The sequence below is a fragment of the Oncorhynchus keta genome, chromosome 30 (assembly GCF_023373465.1).
Source record: "Oncorhynchus keta strain PuntledgeMale-10-30-2019 chromosome 30, Oket_V2, whole genome shotgun sequence".
NCBI classification, from domain to species: domain Eukaryota; kingdom Metazoa; phylum Chordata; class Actinopteri; order Salmoniformes; family Salmonidae; genus Oncorhynchus; species Oncorhynchus keta.
Window position 1 is genome coordinate 41,233,302 of NC_068450.1, and position 20,854 is coordinate 41,254,155.

Consider the following 20,854-nt stretch of genomic DNA (forward strand, 5'->3'; position numbering starts at 1 on the left):
TTGGATGGGGAGCGTCGCTGCACAGCTATATTCAGTTCTCTTCAGAGATGTTCGATCGGATTCAAGTCCGGGTTCTGGCTGGGCCACTCAAGGACATTCAGAGACTGAGCGCTCTGGAGCAGGTTTTCATCAAGGATGACTCTGTATTTTGCTCTGTTCATCTTTCCCTCAAACCTGACTAGTCTCCCAGACCCTGCCGCTGAAAAACATCCCCACATGCTTCACCGTAGGGATGATGCCAGTTTTCCTTCAGATGTGACGCTTGGCATTCAGGCCAAAGAGTTCAATCTTGGTTTCATCAGACCAGAGAATCTTGTTTCTCATGGTCTGAGAGTCCTTTAGGTGCCTTTTGACAAACTCCATGTGGGCTATCATGTGCCTTTTACTGGCCAATACCATAAAGGCATGATTGATGGAGTGCTGCAGAGATGGTTGTCCTTCTGGAAGGTTCTCTCATCTCCACAGAAGAACTCTGAAGACCATCGGTCACGATTGCTCAGTCTGGCCAGGCGGCCAGCTCTAGGAAGAGTCTTGGTGGTTCCAAACTTCTTCCATTTAAGAATGATGGAGGACACTGTGTTCTTGGGGACCTTCAATGCTGCTTAAATGTTTTGGTACCCTTCCCCAGATCTGGGGTTTTTGCTCTGACATGCACTGTCAACTTTGGGACTTATATAGACAAGTGTGTGCCTTTCCAAATCATGGTCATTCAATTGGATTTACCACAGGTGGACTCGAATCAAGTTGTAGAAACATCTCAAAGATGATCAATGGAAACAGGATGCACACACTTGTGCAGAATTCAATTTCAAGTCTCATAGCAAAGGGTCTGAATACTTGTGTAAATAAGGTATTTCTGTTTTTTATTTTTAATACATTTGCAAAAGTCTCTGAAAACCTGTTTTCGTTTCATCTTGATGGGGTATTGTGTTTAGATTGATGAGGAGATTTTTTAAATTCCATTTTAGAATAAGGCTGTAAAAGAAAAAATCAGGGGGTCTGAATACTTTCCGAATGCACTGTATATAAACAATATAGAGCAGTATTGTAGTTCTTATAGAAAGATCTTGTTACTTAGCTCGTAACATGGCGTACTACGACTTTAATCGCTTAAGTAGACATCCTTTTCTTTCCTTTTTACTTTTTTGTCATAAAGTCAAAGTGGAGAGGGCCATTAAAGGTAACAGTTAACAAACCCTGACCTTGTGATCCCTGGCCTTGTAACCTTGAGACATCACCCTGGTGTCACTCTTGTGATTGGTCCCCTTGTGGTATTCCTGGCTCTTGAGCCAATTGTAGCCTGGTCCAAGATCAGTTTGTACCATTGGTATGACAATGGCCATAGGAGATGGCAAGACAGCACAAACAGATCTGGAACCAGGCTAAATCACGAGGCATCCTTGTGTGTCTACAATATACAGTGCCAAGAAAAAGTTTGGAATTACCTGGATTTCTGCATAAATTGGTCATCAAATTTGATCTGATCTTCATCTAAGTCACAACAATAGACAAACATAGTGTGCTTAAACTAATAACACGCACATTATTGTATTTCTCTTGTCTATATTGAATATATCATTTAAACATTCACAGTGTAAGTTGGAAAAAGTATGTGAACCCATTGGCTAATGACTTCTCCAAAAGCTAATTGGAGTCAGGAGTCAGCTAACCTGGAGTCCATTCAATGAGACGAGATTGGAGATGTTGTTTAGAGCCCTATAAAAAACACTCACAAAATGTGAGTTTGCTATTCACAAGAAGCATTGCCTGATGTGAACCATGCCTCGAATAAAAGATATCTCAGAAGAAATGTAGACTTGCATACAACTGGAAAGGGTTACAAAAGTATCTCTAAAAGCCTTGATGTTCATCAGTCCACGGTAAGACAAATTGTCTACAAATGGAAAGTTCAGCACTGTTGCTACTCTCCCTAGGAGTGGCCAACCTGCAAAGATGACTGCAAGAGCACAGTTCAGAATGCCAAACTGAAACAATTTTGTAAAGGTCCAAAATTCCTCCTGACCGTTGTGCAGGTCTGATCCTCAACTACAGAAAACGTTTGGTTTGAGGTTATTTCTGCCAAAGGAGGGTCAACCAGTTATTAAATCCAAGGGTTCACATACTTTTCTCACCCTGCACTGTGAATGTTTACACGGTGGGTTCAATAAAGACATGAAAACCTATATTTGTTTGTGTGTTATCAGTTTAATAAGACTGTGTTTGTCTATTGTTGTGACCGAGATGAAGATCAGATCAAATGTTATGACCAATTTATGCAGAAATCCAGGTATTTCCAAAGGGGTCACACACGTTTTCTTGCCACTGTATTTGGAACTGTACAAACTTACCTTGCGTGCCATCTTAATTATGACTCGATATGAATATATTAAGTTTATGGCCTTCCAAGTTCCAATCTTGCTCCAACAGTGGATTGAACCTGCAACTATTGTTCAGCTGTTCAATTCTAATTGCTGCCCCTGTGTGAATGTGTGTGTTTTTGTGTGTGTGTATAATCACGGCTAGGGTATGACTGTGCATGTGTGCGTGTATTTGGTTTGTGTGTATGTACTTGCGTGTGCATACATTGAGTGTTTTTGTGAATATGCCATGTACATTTGTGTGTGTGTGTGTGTGTGTGTGTCTATACTGCACTCTCGCACACACTTACCACCTCTCCATCCTACCCCGTCCCCATCCCAAGCCATGCGGGAGACCAAAGACGCCCTGGAGAACGTGAGTATGTCTCTGGAGGTTCTTCAGGAGGCGACAGGGAAGCTCCACTTCAACCTGAGCCTGGTGCGCTTCAGCCTCAATAGAACCCTCAACGACCCGGGCTGCAACGACGAGGACTCGGACGCCACCACCGCCCAGCTCTGCCTCTCCATCCGTAGCTCCCTGGCACAGCTCCACGTCAGCGCCAACTTCACCCGGGTAAGCTGGCCCGCTTTATTGAAGATGATAATAATAGTCATACAGTGATATTTTGATTTGTATAGCAATATACTATTGGCCATCTGGTGTATTTAAAATGTGTTTTTGCGCATTGTGTGTGCTGCGCTGCCTGAGGACAATCACGTTGTAAGTGTGTGTTGTGTGTGATGTGCTGCAGTTACCTGATATGAACAATCAGCTGGAAAGTGTGAATCAATTGATGAAAACGGACCTCAGCAATATCATTCAAAAGGTGAGTCTAGAAATGTTGCAAAAGCTTTAGGTTAAAATTGGAAGTTGTGACATTTAAAAAAAATGTATTTGTGATACTGTCGCAGACGTGCCTTTCTATGGATGTGGAATCTTAATGACCAGTTTCTCACAGCAGGAAAATAATCCTGCAGCAACAGGAAATGTGAAGTATTGTGTGGATTATAATGAATTTACATTTTTGTTGGGGGTTGATATATTTTTAGTTAGTGCGAATCAAGTCTAACATTTTAAAGTGGAAATTACAAACTTTAGAAGCCTCTTTTAAACCTCAAATACACTACAAGTTTGCATTTTTCTTGCAATCATCAACTAATCAAGATCCCACACCTGTACTTTCTCCTCCAAACAGGGCTACTCCTCTTTCAATGACACTCCAGGCATGGTGAGTGACCAGATGAGGAACGTATTCGAGGGTGAGTGGCATCTCTCTTTAACCTCATGTAATGCTCCTAAAAAGTTTCGGAAGAAACTATATGAAGGGTTATATCATTTTGAGTGTTCAACTTTGCATTACCAAATCAGTCAAATCATGTATGGTATGAATACTCATTGAAGGTAAACGCCTAATAAAACCAATTGCCATACTCCAATTAATGACCTACATCTGAACTGTCTTACCCCAGTACCCCAAAATATAAGGTTGTATTACTCCATTAATTCACCAATGCCTCTCCCTCCCTCTCTCCCAGGAGCTCGGGGCATGTTGGACATCATCGGCACCAACATCAGCAGCTTCTCCAAGGTGTTCCCTGTACACAGCACTATGGCCAACTTCACCAACTTCATTAGTCACACACACTCCAAGATAGAAGACTCCTACCCCGAGATCGACCAGATCGACTTCTACAGGTACAATCGGGAACTGGGCCTCGCTTCACAAACCGGGCGTCCCAAACGGCACCCTATTCCCTATACAGTGTACTACTTTTGACCGGGGCCTACGATGTGCTCAGAGTTTTAGAACAAATACATTTCTGTTTTTAACTGAACATCGTCGGGAGTTATTGCATCATTCCAAGCAGCAGAGGTCACTGTGACATAATGTAATAATGAATCAGGAGTTTGTTCAGTCAGTTATCTTTTAAGTATACGCTGGACCTGCCCACGCATACATGGCCTTCTGATGTTGCCCTCTTTGACCAGCTGTGCTTATTACACCCATTACATTAGATTGAGCCCTGAGATGGGGGGCTGCGTTGCCGCTGGGTGCCCATGGAACCTACAGGCCGCGACAGAAAGCGTTGTGATGCCGCCATGCATTTTTCATGCCGCTGGCGGGAGCAGGCGGTCAGACAGACTAATTGGGATGGAGAGCATTTTTGTTGCTGCTTCAAGTTCAGCCTACCTCGCCTCTCTTTTGTTGGGAGTGCAAGATCAAATCTGCCTTATGTGTGGTATCGATGAAGTCGGCTGCGTGTGCGGAGAAATGTACTTCCCAGTGGTAGGCTACAGCTCCGACATTGACTGGAAGTAAATACCCTGTTGATAACACATTTATTTGTCTATGCCTGCAAATCTGTATCTATTGTAGCCTATTAAGAGCAACTATTTGTCGCAAAATATTCACAAATGAATAGCCACATTTTTCTTGCTTCAAGTTCAATAACCTACCCCTCCTCTCTTTTGTTGTGTGTGCGAGATCAACTGTGTGTATACCCAATGTGTGGCCTCAGTAAATAGCCTGTAGGCTGCATGGGCGGAGAAATACAGACCACGGGACAGTTGTCGTTCCAAGGGAATCACCTTCCTAAATAGGATAGGCTATAGTTTATGCTCTGACATTGACTGGAAATCAACATTTAAATAACACATTTATTTTACTCTGTCTGCAGATCGTGCCACTCCTAAAAGTTATGCAAAACTTAGCTTAAGTCTAGTGCGCTCCTATTCTAATTTCAACCCCAACTCTGCTTTCTTTCAAACTACTGTAGGTCTAGCCTATTGGCTGATATACCCAATAACACCAATAGTGTAATATAATTGGCCTGGTGTGAATCTCTGGTAATTTAACCTATTTATTAGGCTATTTTTGCATTTTGATCTGGCTTAAGGTGGCAAAATTGCTGAGACCGGGGGCTGCAAAGCTAGCAGCATCTCATACACCTACAATAACATTGCGGGACTACGGTCAGGCTCGGGACCAGTTCTTGCGGGAGCGGGTGGGAGTCGGACAAGAAGTTAACGGGAGCCGGCAGGTGCGGTATGAAAAGCTGAGGGAGCCATGTGAAAAGCTTCTGGAGCGGGATGAAGGAATCAGTCCCGTGCAGACCTCTACCCAGACCTCTACCCGAACGTAGTCTGTAGCTCCATCGTTATTATCCATCGTTACTCGTCATGATGTACTGACTCCAGGGTTTCTCTACAGGTGGATTTGCTGTATTGGCCTGTGCTGCATGGTGGTTCTCATCCTTGCTTTCAACTTCCTGGCCATACTGTGTGGCACCATAGGCTATGACAAGCACGCCTCCCCCACCACACGGGGCTGTGTCTCCAACACCGGCGGCACCCTGCTTATGGCGTGAGTAGTAGGCTGGCAGGCTGTACAATTGGCTCATTCATCCCCCTCCTCTCCCCTGTAACTATTCCCCAGGTCGTTGCTGTAAATGAGAATGTGTTCTCAGTCAACATACCTGGTAAAATAAAAAATAAATGACAAATTGTGGCCAGCTGACAGGCTGTTTCTCTGGCTGACTGACTGGTTGGCTGGGCATCTGTCTGTCTATCTGTCTATGCGTGTCTCTCCACAGCGGTGTGGGCTTCAGCTTCCTCTTCTCCTGGATACTGATGGGAGTGGTGACTGCCACCTTTCTGGTCGGGGGCAACTTGGAGAAGCTGGTCTGCGAGCCCTTCCACACCAAGCAGCTCTTCAAGGCAAGTTATGATGTGGTAACTCTTAATGTGAGACTGTCTCGGTATTGTAAATGGTCTTGCTGTATAATAATGGTGAATGATGGTGAATGATGGTCTTACTAGTAATTTGTGTCCCAGGTTTTGGACACTCCTCACCTGATGAACCCTGAGTGGAGGAACTTCATCCCAGGGTACATGTACAACGACTCAGACCTGGATCTCACAGTGGAGAGTCTCTACAGGTAAAATACTTTACAGGATGTATGTATGTACCACTTCCTGCTGGGGATTCATTTGTGTTCTCTCGTGATGGTTTATGTTTTACATAGACCTACTGGAGAACTATATTGATTACTTATGAATCGAACTAGATGATAACACTAGCTATTTCTGTTTTGTGGTATGTTTTGACTGGAATAAATGTCACAGGAGTCTCCTCACATTCTCTCTGACATTGCTTAGTAAATTATTTAAAAGATTGAAACTAGGGAGAGGGATTTAATGCTTGAGGTTTCTTTCCAGCCTAGATTTCATCAACTTTCATCATCTCTCGATTAGAACAGGCAGCAAATCTGTGTTGTAAAACCATCACGTTGTATTCCCTATTAGAAACAGGGTTGTTCGAGCCCTAGTTGCTGATTGGCTGAAAGCCATGGGATATATGACAATATTTATTTGAGGCAAGTCAGTTAAGAACAAATTCTTATTTTCAATGACGGCTTAGGAACAGTGGGTTAACTGCCTTGTTCTATACTACTATACTATATTTGCTTAAATATAGTTTAGTTGCCTCAGCTACTCCTGCCCAGTCAAAAAGTGACCCATGAGATAGTGTGTACAGACATGACCATAGGAATTCCTTTACTCTTACTTTACCCTTGCACCCTTGAATGTGTACAAATGGGAAACGTTGGCCATGCTGACTTGATTTTATTGCTTTGGAAAAGCTCTCTATGAGTGACTTGTGAGTACACTGCTTGTAAAATGACTGGAAGGCAACAATACGAAGTTAAGGAGAGTGTATGAGGTTCCAAATGTATTCACCGGATGGCGGCCGAGAGAGCAAGCTAACCAAAAAACAATGTATGAATGGACATGTGACGATGATTCATTCTCTCTCTCTTTTCTCCCTCTCTTGTTATCCTCTCTCAGTAATTGCAAGGAGAACAGAGGTATTTACTCTGCCATGCGCCTGGACAAAGTCTTCAATGTCACACCCTTCCTAAACTCTAGCCTGGTCAGTATTCACATGCAGTGTGCACTCACTGTACTGCATTCTGCATACCTGTGCATGAAAGTCAAACTCACACCTAGTCCGACCTGGGCTTACATACCGAGTACTTTCTAATACTTGCGCTTGGTTTAGCTTGCCGGGTACAATGTAACCAACGCAATAGTCCAAATGAAAACACTGTGGCCTGAAGAGTCATGTCAGCTCGTTGAGTGAATCCAATGCCTAGGCTTTAGCTCAGCAGGCAAACACAGTCTTGCGGTGTGCAGCAGACCCAGGCGATTACAAACAGGCTAACACTCTCTATTTCCTAATGGTGATTCATTAACATCAGCTAAATGGTGTTATCCTTGCCAAAACAAAGAGCAGGCTAGTGATCTGTAGCGTTAGGATTCCTTCACCATTACCTCAGCTTGTATCATTGGGACTTCCTTGACGTGATGCCAGTCCTGTCTAGTGTCAACCAACCGGACCATTCTATATTAGTCAGCCAGCTGGCAAGATCATCTTGCTTCTGTTATTGTACGGACTAGCAATAGAGCTGAGCTGGCTAGTGTAGCCTAAGTTACAGTACATTGCACAAATTGGCTGTATTTACAGTTCTTCCTATGTTAATTTTCGTGTCTTTTTTTATTCTGATTTCACCTGCCAATTTTTACATGGAGCACATTCAAATATAAGGATAATGTATTGTCATATTTTCTATTTGAATGCTATAGCCTCTGGTTTTTAATGAGGTTCTTTGCTGCTGAAGATTTGTGTCGCTTGAGGCTTAAAAAAAACTCCTCACTGTATTTTCTGGTCCAATGATACAAAATGAAATGAAAACAGGCCGTCCTAGATTAGGTACTCTGTATCAATGAATGGGGTTGCCTAGGAGGACCCTCTGCGAATTAAGAATTTGAATGGGGCTCAATGTAAAGTTTATGTTGCCAGGGTAACAGAGTCCTTTCCCCCAACACACACAAATCAAAAACAAAGGGGTTTGTGTAACACTGGCTGGTCTAATGTGTAAACAAGTTTGTTCTAGGCTTGTCTCTGAAATAGCGGTCTTGACCATTGAAGTCTATTTCTATTCCATTTGTATGGTCTATTTATATGGCGTAAACAAACTGACTAGCTCCTGCTTCATAACACATATGTAGCCAATATATACTGCATTCATAGCTATTGCTTATCCTTTTTGTAAACAGACTGTTCTCCCTCTCTGTTTCCAGTACACCAAGGAGGTGGGGAAGATGTTTAACGATGTGAAGATTGACCTGAGAGTTATCGTTCTGCTGGAGTCTGAGGGGAAGCAGAACCTCATTGGCTTCTCTGAGACGGGCGTCAACAGGATCAACTACGCAGCCTATCTAGAGGAGGTATTATACTGGCATTGAGGGGGCATCTCAATCCAAAATGACTTTCTCCCCTGGTCTCCTAGCATTCTTCTATAGTTTAATGTGGCTTCCTCCACTTTTCTTCTTTCCTTTATGTCAAAAGTATGGTGTCCTTTCTTTCGCTTTAATAGTGAGTGGTGTTGTGCTGTTGGAGGGCCAGGGAGGGGGCACTCTTCCCTCTGGTCTAAGGACACCCCGATGCCCCATGGCAGTGAAGGGGACGTTGCCCTGCGTAAGGTGCCGTCTTTCGGGATGGGACGTTAAATGGGTGTCCTAACTCTCTGTGGTCACTAAAGATCCCATGGCACTTATCGTGTCCTGGCTAAATTCCTAATCTGACCTTCATACCATCATGGCCACCTAATCATCCTCATCTTCTAATTGGCTCACCCCTTTCCTCCCCCTGTTACTCTTCCCCAGGTCGTTGCTGTAAAATATATTATGTTCTCAGTCAATGTACCTGGTAAAATAAGGATAAATAAATAATAGTCTACTTTGGCTTCCTTTCCTAAAAAATTGAAATATCACATTTACATATGTATTCAGACCCTTTACTCAGTACTTTGTTGAAGTCTCGAGTCTTCTTGGGAAATTACGCTACAAGCTTGGCACACTCTGCAGATCCTCTCAAGCTCTGTCAGGTTGGATGGGGAGCGTTGCTGCACAGCTATTTTTAGGTCTCTCCAGAGATGTTAGATCGGGTTCCAAGTCCGGGCTCTGGCTGGGCCACTCAAGGACATTCAGAGACCTGTCCCGAAGCCACACCTGTGTTGTCTTGGCTGTGTGCTTAGGGTCATCCCTGCAGCATGATGCTACCACCACCATGCTTCACCGTAGGCATTCAGGCCAAAGAGTTTCATCTTGGTTTCATCAGACCAGAGAATCTTGTTTCTCATGGTCTGAGAGTCTTCAGGTGCCTTTTGGCAAACTCCAAGTGGGCTGTCATGTGCCTTTTACTGAGGAGTGGCTTCTGTTTGGCCACTCTACAATAAAGGCCTGATTGGTGGAGTGCTGCAGAGATGGTTGTCCTTCTGGAACATTCTCCCATCTCCACAGAGGAACTCTAGAGCTCTGTCAGAGTGACCATCAGGTTCTTGGTCACCTCCCTGACCAGGAGGCCAGCTCTAGGAAGAGTCTTGGTGGTTCCAAACTTCTTCCATTTAAGAATGATGGAGGCCGCTGCTCTGACATGCACTGTCAACTGTGGGACCTTTTATTAAATATACCGGTAGTAACCGTGGTAGGTGTTCCAGAAACATCCATAACTGTCAAATCACGTCTTATCTCATTTTAGGACGTACATTTACGACGGGATAACAGAGTGGGATGTAGGATTTTGCTCCTGTAATGGAAAAACCCAGGATTTATCCCGCCTTTTACTTTTGAGATAAGATAAGAATGACAGGATTTTGTTCTGTAGTACGCCCTTGACTTTGATTACAGTGATATCTAACAGGTTTAAGTAACACACATGCACATTGTGTGATTGAATTGCGAGGATCGACCAGCAAGATGGTTAAAAAGTCTGATGTACTCATTTACAATCTGCCTCTGTGTTTAGAATGTGTAACTGCTCCATTGACTTCATGTAACATACTACAGACATCCCTTCCTGGCTTTACAGTACCGAATGAGGGCCAAGACTTTACATATGCGCATACAGATCAAATCATCAAATCAAATTTATTTATATAGCCCTTCGTACATCAGCTGATATCTCAAAGTGCTGTACAGAAACCCAGCCTAAAACCCCAAACAGCAAGCAATTCAGGTGTACAGATGTAGGATCTTTTACCAGGGAGCGGGCGGCAGCTGGGGTCTTCCTGGGGTCTTGCTTGGGCATACAGCTTGACATCTGTTAATAGAGTTGGCTACATTTCCAGAATTACAAGCTAGGTAATCATTTTTGCATTTATTTTGCGGTGAAGGCAACGATTTCACAGTGGCTGTGCTCCACTGCTAAATGAATATCGTGGAATTACGGATGTATCTCTAGAGATTGAATAGTTTATAGCATCTCTTGCCAAAATCAGTGTTCCATAAGCTATAGAGTTGGCAGTTTTCCACCCTTAAACCTCAGACTATTTATACCGAACAAAAATATAAACGCAACATTTTCAACTATTTTACTGAGTTACAGTTCATGTAAGGAAATCAGTTGATTGAAATACATTTATTAGGCCCTAATCTATGAATTTCACATGACTGGGAATACAGATGTGCATCTGTGGGTCATAGATACCTTTGAAAAAAGGTAAGGGTGTGGAACAAAAAACCAGTCAGTGTCTGGTGTGACCAACATTTACCTCGTGCAGTGCGACACGTCTCCTTTGCATAGAGTTGATCAGGCTGTTAATTGTGGCCTGTGGAATGTTGTCCCACTCCTCTTCAATGGCTGTGCAAAGTTGCTGGATATTGGCGGGAACTGGAACACGCAGTCGTACACGTCCATCCAGTGCATCCAAAACATGCTTGATGGGTGACATGACTAGTGAGTATCCATGCCATGGAAGAACTGGGACATTTTCAGCTTCTAGGAATTGTGTTCAGATCCTTGTGACATGGGGCTGTGCATTATCATGCTGAAACATGAGGTGATGGCGGCGGATGAATGGCACGACAATGGGCCTCAGGATCTCATTGCATTAAAATTGCTATTGACAAAATGCAATTGTGTTCGCTGTCTGTAGCTTCTGCCTTCTTATACCATAACCCCACCGCCACCTTGGGGCACTCTGTTTACAATGTTGACATCAGCAAACCGCTCCCCCACACAACACCATACACATGTTATGCATCTCTATGTTGCACAACTGACTCTATATTATGCAATTGTAAGATGAGAATACATTTTAAGGGGGGTCATACATGTTTATGGCAAGTGTTATAATGCAAAATAACAGCGTCATACTGCATTATTATCCTATGTCTGTTCATTTGCAGGTTAACAAAGGGGTGACTCAGGTGGACTTGCTGTCGTACGCCAATGAGCTCGAGGCACAGACAGACCTTATGGTGAGAGGAACATACAACAAACCTCCCCCCCAAAAAAATCAACACGGCTCCAACCATCCACACAATGTTTTCTCAGTGTACCAGTTGCAAGGCACTTGCATTTTACAGTTGCATTTTACACCACGATCCAAGACCGGGATCAAATGGAATGGAAGTTCAGATCTAAAACTGTGAAAGCTCCGTGTGTCTTTATCAACTGCACAGCCTCGCCGGCGGTTTGCTGTCGATAAACACACACACACACTGAAGGAGTCTGTGGAAGCACTTTTTAATGTTCTGCCTTGCCTTTGGGGGGTGGGGGTTTGAGGCTCACACAAGCTCCCCATTCATGGCCCAAAATGTTGCTGAGTCCAACTCTGGGTTCTCCTACGCCTGCCATGTGGCAATGGAGCTAGTTTAAAGTGGTGTTCTGTGGGGTGGTATGTGCTTATGCCTGTGCCCTCTAGTATTCATTTGGTGCCCATCTATTCTGGTACTAATTTTTCCTGTTGGCATAGAAGACACACACTCGCTGGACACTGAGACTGGTTCACCCATGGAGATCCTATAAATTATTTGATTCTGTATGTAATTCTGTGGATTCACTATGTCGTTTTTATGCCGCATTACATTCATTGAATTAAGGCAGTCTCTTATACTAAGTAGGTCTGTGTATTGTAGAGTTTTGCACAGATTGCATATTGCTCTAAATATTTATAAATCTATACGTACTTGTATGTATGTATGTATGTATGTATGTATGTATGTATGTATGTATGTATGTATGTATGTATGTATGTATGTATGTATGTATGTATGTATGTATGTATGTATGTATTTTATTTTACCTTTATGTATGTATTGTAGGACTAGATTACAAAAGGGTATTTGAATGACATCTGTGTGTGAGCGTGTGTGTGCGTATGTGTTTGTTCATCGGAACCTGTGTGTTTATATACAGTACCAGTCAAAGGTTTGGACACCTACTCATTCAAGGGTTTTTCATTATTTTTATTAGACATCAAAACTGAAATAACACACATGGAATCATGTAGTAACCAAAAAAGTGTTAAATATATTTTAGATTTTAGATTCTTCAAAGTAGCCACCCTTTCCCTTGCTGACAGCTTCTCTCAACCAGCTTCACCTGGAATGCTTTTCCAACTGTCTTGAAGGAGTTCCCACATATGCTGAGCACTTCTTGGCTGCTTTTCCTTCACTCTGCAGTCAAACTCATCCCAAACCGTCTCAATTGGGTTGAGGTCAGGTGATTGTGGAGGCCAGGTAATCTGATGCAGCACTCCATCACTCTTCTTCTTGGTAAAATAGCCCTTACGCAGCCTGGTGTGTTGGGTCATTGTCCTGTTGAAAAAAAAATGATAGTCCCCCTAAGCGCAAACCAGATGGAATGGCGTGTCGCTGCAGAATGCTGTGGATGCCATGCTGGTTAAGTGTGCCTTGAATTCGAAATAAATCACTGACAGTGACACCAGCAAATCACCCCCACACCATCTCACCTCCTCCTCCATGCTTCACGGTGGGAACATCCGAGATCATCCGTTTACCTACTCTGCGTCTCACAAAGACTCGGCGGTTGGAACCAAAAGTCTGAAATTTACGAGTCATAGGTTCAGCAAATTCCCCTTATTGTTTGGGATATCGTTAAATGTTTCAATTATTCAATTCAATGTTCATCAATAATAAAAAAGCAGTTTCTGACTAAAGAAACAAGACTAACAAGGGAAATACATAAACTAATACAGTTAGATAGCAATAAAAATGATACCACAGAGATACAAAATAAGAACATAAAAAGAACTGGAGGAACTTATTCAAGAATGATCTAATGTAATCTATTACAAAAATTAAGCAAACTGGATGGAATATGGAGATCAATGCATCAAATTCTTCCAGAATCTCTAACACAGGAACACATTTTAAAAGAGGAAGCTAAATATTTTAAGCAGATGTTTTTCCGTCTTACCCGTCTTTTCCGTCTTATCCTCACCCACTGAATGACAATTACTGTTAGGAAAAAAATGAAAATTAACAAATGTATAGAAAGCTCAGTGCAAAGGACAAATTACAGAGGAATAACTTTTTGAGGCAATTAAATCCTTTCAGTCTAGAAAACCCCCAGGGCTTGATGGCATACCGGTAGAGGTATATCAAGCCTTTTTTGATATACTCAAAGCTCCATTGTTAGCTTGTTTGAACTACTCCTATAGAAATTATAGTCTGTCAGGTACTCAGCAGGATGGTCTGATTTCACTATTATTAAAACAAGACCCAGATAAAGATCCAGTCTATCTTAAAAACTGGAGGCCTCTTTCACTTCAATGTTTTGATGTAAAAATACAAGCAAAATGCATAGCACTCATAATTAAAAAGGTTTTACCAGGTATTGTTCATCCTGATCAGACAGGTTTTTTACATGGACGATACATTGTAGATAATATACGACAACTCCTAGAAATAATGGATCATGAAACACTTAAGAAGCCAGGCCTGGTATTTATAGCAGATTTTTGAAAGGCCTTTGAATAAGTAAGACTGTATTTTATTCATAAATGCCTGGATTGTTTTTCAATTTCGGTGATTATCTTATAAAATGGGTAAAAGTAATGTGTAGCAACCCCAGTGTAAAACAGTACATAGCAGCTACTTCTCAGAGAGTTAAACAAGGGTGTCCGATGTCACCATATCTATTCGTTATGGCCATCGAAATGCTAGCTTTTAAAATCAGATCATATAACAACGTTATTGGATTAAAAATCCAAGGTTTAAGCTTAAAAACAAAGGTGTCAATGTATGCCGATGTCTCAAGTTTTATATTAAGTCTGCAAGCTAGATCCCTGCTGTAACGCTCCGGGTGTCGTGGGTGTGGAGTCAGACGCAGGAAACAGAGAGTGCAATGCTGTGCTCTTTAATGCACAAACGCAACACAGGGTGCTCACAACCAAACTGCCCCAAACACGGGGGACGAAAATAGTACAACCGAAATACACGACCAGGAACAAACACATTCCTCTACTACAGAACCAAAGGTCACAATAATTAATCCCGCACAAAGAAACAGGCGGTCTATAATACAGCCCAACTAATCATTCACGAACAGGTGCTAACAATAAACATACAAGGAGAGGGAGGAAAGACAATCAGTGGCAGCTAATAGGCCGGTGACGACGACCGCCGAGCGCCACCCGACCGGGAAGGGAAGCCACCCTCGGTCGGACTCGTGACACCTGCAATGTCTCATTGAAGATCTAAACTTTTCTGGACTCTCTGGACTAAAACCTATTTATGATAAGTGTACAATATTGCATATTGGATCTTTAAAAAAGTAGAACTTTAACATTACCTTGTAGTTTACCTGTAAAATGGGCTGACGGTGAAGTAGACATTCTTGGTATTTATATCACAAAATATATAAATGAGCTCTCCACAATGAATTTCAATAGAAAACTTGTAAAAATAGACAAGATCCTGCAATCACAGAGAGGTAAATACCTGTCTATTTATGGAAAAATTGCCCGAGTCATATCTCTAAAAGCTTCACTTATTAAAGTTTTACTTGAACCCCAAATGGTTCTCAAGTAAGAAGAACTAAGAAAAGCTCATCTATCGTTTAAAAATTGCCTTTTTGCTTTTGTGCGGATTGCCATGTCTCATTTTCAATTAATCGAAAATGACACTATTTTCAAACAAGCATTGCAGATCTGGCTACAATTTCAATTTCATCCCCCTGAAAAGATAGAACAAATATTATGGCTGAACTCAAATGTGCTGGTGGATAAAACACATGTAGTTATGGGAAAGATGTTTGAAAAGGGCATTTTGTTTTTCAATTATATTGTAAATTAGAATGGTAGAGTTATGTCTTTCATGGAGTTATCAGATTCATATGGGAAGGTCTGCTCAATCCAATAATACAAAACAATTTAATACAGCAATACCCCAAAAATGGAGGAGGTGGGTCGCAGCGGGAGGAGGTAGGGAACTGGTCTGTCTGCCCAATATAAAGGATCAGAACTGGTGGGGGAATAAAAATAGCATAAATAGGAAAGTATACCAGTTTCATTTGAGGACCAGGATGTTGACAGCGGTGCCATAAAAATTGCTAAATAGTTTTTTTGATGAACCGATTCCATGACACGGTGTATGAGTTGATATATAAAACGGCACAGTGGTCTAAGGCACTGCATCGCAGTGCTTGCTGTGCCACTAGAGATTCTGGGTTAGAGTCCAGGCTCTGTCGCAACTGGAGGAGACCGGGAGACCCACTGGGCGGTGCACAATTGGCCCAATGTCGTCCTGGTTAGAGGAGGGTTTGGCTGGCAGGGATGTCCTTGTCCCATCGCGCACTAGCGACTCCTGTGGCAGGCCAGGTGCAGTGCTCGCTGACACGCCTGCCAGGTGTACAGTGTTTCCTCCGACACATTGGTGCGGCTGGCTTCTGGGTTAAGAGGGCATTGTGTCAAGAAGCAGTGCGGCTATGTTGTGTTTGAGAACACACAGCTCTCGACCTTTGCCTCTCCCGAGTCCGTACGGGAGTTGTAGCGATGAGACAAGACTGCCAATTGAATACCATGAAAAGGGGGTAAAAAAAGATTCAAGACTTTGTGCTTGTCAGCGAAAATTATTATATTGAATTCTTACCTCCAACAAAATGTTGAATATTTGGGGCATACAATCATCAAATCTCTGCAGATGTTGTTGTGATGATACAGAATCAATATACCATTTATTTTGGTATTGCCCTGTTTCTGGTCTCAGGTTCAGGATTAGCTGAAAATGCATAGCATTGGTCTAAAATTCCCCCTTGAAATAGTACAGTTGGGAGATCTGTCAACGTGCCCTTGAGCAGGGCGTTGACCCTGGTTGCTTCTGTGTGTCGCTCTGGATGGGAGTCTGTTAGATGACTAGTGTGATGTCGTTGTTGAGCGGCTTCACTGAAAGTATGTTGTATGTTTTAAATATTTGTACAAATTTTAAAAAACAACTTGGACTCATCAGACCAAAAGACTGATTTCCACCGGTCTAATGTCCATTACTCGTGTTTCTTGGCCCAAGCAAGTCTTTTCTTATTATTGGTGTCCTTTAGTAGTGGTTTATTTGTAGCAATTCGACCATGAAGGCCTGATTCACACAGTCTCCTCTGAAAAGTTGATGTTGAGATGTGAGAATGCCAAGAGTGAGCAAAGCTGTCATCAAAACAAGGGGTGGCTACTTTGAAGAATCTCAAATATATAAAATATATTTTGATTTGTTTAACACTTTTTTTGGTTACTACATGATTCCATATGAGTTATTTCAGTTTTGATGTCTAATAAAAATAAAGAAAAACCCTTGAAAGAGTAGGTGTGTCTAAACCTTTTACTGGTACTGTGTGTGTGTTAGCCTCGAGGTTAGAGAATTGGTACAGTATCCGAAAAGTCACTGGCTCGAATCTTGGATTCAACAAGTTGAAAAATTGGTTGCTGTGCCATTGAGCAAGGCACATTGTCCAGGGGTGCTGAACAATGGTGACCTTTTGGATACTATCATTATTACCTCTTTGTATGTGTTTGTGGGTCTCCTCTGAGCCTCTGTCTGTGTGTGTGTCCACAGCCCAAGGGGCCCCTCCAGACCTCTCTAAAGGGCCACGCCAACAGTCTCCGGCAGATCCACAGTCAGCAGGTCGTCCCTATGGAGCAGGCCATGGTAATCAACAATCTATCTTCAATCATTCTTTTTTTAGATTTAACATCCATGTCTGGGCCCATCAGTGCTCCGCTTCAATAGACTGGCAGAAATGGCCATGGCCCGTAGTCGTGCTCTATCTACCCTTTTAGAAAAAAAGGTGCTATATCTAGAACCTAATAGGTTTCCTCATAGGTGAACCCATTTGAAGAACCCTTTTTTCTATAGACTATAAATTCTATAGACTATTATTGACCTACAAGAATCAGACCCAGATCAAACCAATAGGTCCGATACTTTCAAATAGTTGAAAATGTACGCGGTGCGCTCGATTTATTTGTACGCTTTTGGGAGTACGTATTAAATGGTTTGCTCTTTTGGGACTATTCCATTGTTTGCATTGTACCGGGCAAACCAAACCAAGTGCAGCACATCTGACATATGTATTTGACCCAGGTAACAATGGTTGTGCAGTCAGGACATTAGAACCCTGAAAGACACTCAACGCTAGAATATTGAAGTAGTTGACTGTTACATTCACATGGGAAAATCAATCATATATTTTGCTCCACCTCACACAAGTATTTTACTCTTTAATAAATTCAAAGGCATATGTTAAAAGGACCCAACAACATATACTTACACGACATCACTGTAGGCCACATATAATGTGCTTTTTACAGAATATGATAATATACCCATTTAATAGTCAGTGTACTTCAAAGTAATTCCACGAACTGCAATCTTGTTACCAAGAAAGGCTGCGTTTTAGAGGTCTGTCTTATCTTTTTATTTGAATATTTCCCTTTTAACTCTTTTTACTTCAACTAATGGCTTCCAAGAAATATGTTAGAGCGAGGGTAAGCATGTGTCTCCACAATGGGCCTGTGTTCGTCTTGTAATGTTGAGGGTGATGACATGCCTTGCTCATATCGATATCATATCAAATTATTGATGTCAATATCGAATAATTGATATTGGTGCCCACCACTAGTGTGAGTTGTCCATGCTCCTTGTACCTCGAATCCAAGGGGCTTTTCCTGGCATGCCCTGACCATTACCATGAACTTTCATTCTCTTTCAGGTCAGGATATTTAGTACAGCATGCTGATTCAGACCTGTATGACATGATTGATTTTGCATGAGCAAGATTGGGTCCGTTACATGCCTTGTAAAAAATAAATCATTCATGATATGTAGATTAGTCTGTCTGTAATTGTTAATCCTGTAATTATTCTTCAGTAGTCTGGTGCATGTGCTGACTAATGACCATGTACGTACTGTATACTGGGACCAGCATGGAGTTTGTCACTTTTTTTACGTGTTGCACGTACAGTATCAGTCATCACGAGTGGTCTTCACGTGTTCAAATAGTATTGAAGAAAATGTATTACGAATTCATGCGAAAGCACTTTAATTGGGGTTTTGACATATTTTGCAGCACATTTCTCACAACCAAAATCCACATGAAATGGCGTTGTTGGAGTCTCTAAACCCTGACCTTTAAACCTCTGGGGTGTTAACATGTGTTGTGCATTTCCCCTTTTAAAGAGTATGCTGAACCAGAGCATCAGACTACTGGAGAGGATGGCCTCAGACCTGCCGGTAAGTGGGCCACCTACGAACCATGTACCCCAACAGTTCACACGGACTCAATTAACATCAAGCATTCGTAGTACATCCATAAACGCTGAACAAAGACTCCGGAGCAGCTCCATAGACTCTTATGAAAGCTTCTTGGGCATTGTTTTCCCTCTGTTCTGTCCAGAACAAAGTCGCCGATGTACTGGCGACCATCGAAGCAGCGCAGTATCTCATCTCCCAGAATGCCACACAAGTCGTCAACCAGGTGATTACTATGGCTTCCCAGTAATTGTTTACATTTAGATGCTACAGTAAAACTCAGTAGCTAACATGTTATTCCTCTCTCCATTAGGAAACGGAAAAGTACAAGCAAACCATTGTTGGTTATTTCAGGCAATACATAGAGTGGGTCAGGACTTCTGTAAGTATTTGTGTTCCAAACAGTTTGTTAATGCCTTGGTTTTCCCCCCTGTAGCATAAGAAGGAAATGAGATATAGCAGAAATATTGCATCTCTTGTCGTAAATTACAGTCTTACTGTTTGAACAGAATGCTTCTCACAACTTAATTGAATTGTGCCAATAGTGACAGTGCTGCTGACTTGTTTTCAATCAACTTGGTCATCAATCGTGAATTGTCCAAGTGTAAAGCTATAACGTCCCTTTATTTTCCAGAAATTCCAACTGGCGACTTTCATAATTGTTTGCCAATGGTATAACTCTAACATATGCTCTTTGTTTGCATGGTTTACCCAGCTGACCATGGAGGTAGCGGCTTGCAAACCCTTCAGCAACATCGTGGACACAGTGGAGATCGTAGCCTGCAGCTTCTTGGTTGACTCATTGGTAACTAAAAACGCAATATAAGGGATCCTTTTAAAACATGCCTGAAACGTCTGTTGGGCCGTTGGGGTGCAGACAGGAAGGCATGCAGGGCATAACTTGAAAGGGGTGAGGGGGTTGGAGGTTGGTCTCTTGAGAGGGTTCACATTGTCTTTGTACCGGTACAGTATGTTCACACAGCCATGTGCTGCGCTCTGCTAAAATATGTGATGTGTAGGGGCACACACATGGTACATTCTACTGGCATGGGTCCACACAGCTCCCTCAGTGTTCTCCTCCAAAACCCCCTAGCCCGCCAGGCCCAGAAGACAAGGCGGGTTCTTTCTGAGGGCCCCAGGTTTTAGCGGACGCTAATGGCATGATATAATGAAGGCTCAGGCGAGATACAGGGGACTATGTGTGTGTAAGGTGAAGGGTCTGTAGTGGAGATGGGTGGGGGTAGGGAGTTTAGGGGTTTGGGAGGTAAGGGGGGGTTCCGTGACCCTCAACAGAGCTCCATCAGACAAATGAGGCCCTCTTCCCCCCCCCAATCACCCCATCAATCCCACCCAATCACACATAATCACCCCCAACCTCGCCTGATTTAGAACATACAGTGGGGTTCAAAAAAGTATTTAGTCAGCCACCAATTGTGAAAGTTCTCCCACTTAAAAAGCTGAGAGAGGCCTATAATTTTCATCATGACAGACAAAATTTGAAAAAAAATCCAGAAAATCACATTGTAGGATTTTTTATGAATTTATTTGCAAATTATGGTGGAAAATAAGTATTTGGTCAATAACAAAAGTGTATCTCAATACTTTGTTATATACCCTTTGTTGGCAATGACAAGAGGTCAAACGTTTTCTGTAAGTCTTCACAAGGTTTTCACACACTGTTGCTGGTATTTTGGCCCATTCCTCCATGCAGCTCTCCTCTAAGAGCAGTGATGTTTTGGGGCGGTTGCTGGGCAACACAGACTTTCAACTCCCTCCAAAGATTTTCTATGGGGTTGAGATCTGGAGACTGGCTAGGCCACTCCAGGACCTTGAAATGCTTCTTACGAAGCCACTCCTTTGTTGCCCGGGCGGTGTGTTTGGGATCATT

General features: G+C 42.5%; 1 protein-coding gene across 12 annotated transcripts in view; it reads left to right on the forward strand.

The window, feature by feature from the left end:
* LOC118363603 (prominin-1-A-like) overlaps positions 1 to 20,854 on the forward strand; it is a 110,710-nt gene that overhangs the window by 78,768 nt on the left and 11,088 nt on the right. For 8 of the 12 annotated variants that reach the window (XM_035744645.2, XM_035744653.2, XM_035744648.2 and 5 more), the window contains 16 exons: positions 2,702 to 2,931; positions 3,110 to 3,184; positions 3,554 to 3,617; positions 3,894 to 4,053; positions 5,570 to 5,722; positions 5,952 to 6,075; positions 6,193 to 6,296; positions 7,207 to 7,291; positions 8,503 to 8,649; positions 11,611 to 11,682; positions 17,272 to 17,364; positions 18,186 to 18,203; positions 18,895 to 18,948; positions 19,112 to 19,192; positions 19,280 to 19,348; positions 19,682 to 19,771. In XM_035744645.2, coding sequence (XP_035600538.1) covers positions 2,702 to 2,931; positions 3,110 to 3,184; positions 3,554 to 3,617; positions 3,894 to 4,053; positions 5,570 to 5,722; positions 5,952 to 6,075; positions 6,193 to 6,296; positions 7,207 to 7,291; positions 8,503 to 8,649; positions 11,611 to 11,682; positions 17,272 to 17,364; positions 18,186 to 18,203; positions 18,895 to 18,948; positions 19,112 to 19,192; positions 19,280 to 19,348; positions 19,682 to 19,771 — 1,619 coding nt within the window. The remainder of the gene's footprint in view (positions 1 to 2,701; positions 2,932 to 3,109; positions 3,185 to 3,553; positions 3,618 to 3,893; positions 4,054 to 5,569; positions 5,723 to 5,951; positions 6,076 to 6,192; positions 6,297 to 7,206; positions 7,292 to 8,502; positions 8,650 to 11,610; positions 11,683 to 17,271; positions 17,365 to 18,185; positions 18,204 to 18,894; positions 18,949 to 19,111; positions 19,193 to 19,279; positions 19,349 to 19,681; positions 19,772 to 20,854) is intronic. The other 4 variants (XM_035744646.2, XM_035744649.2, XM_035744652.2 and 1 more) reach the window with 1 other exon arrangement.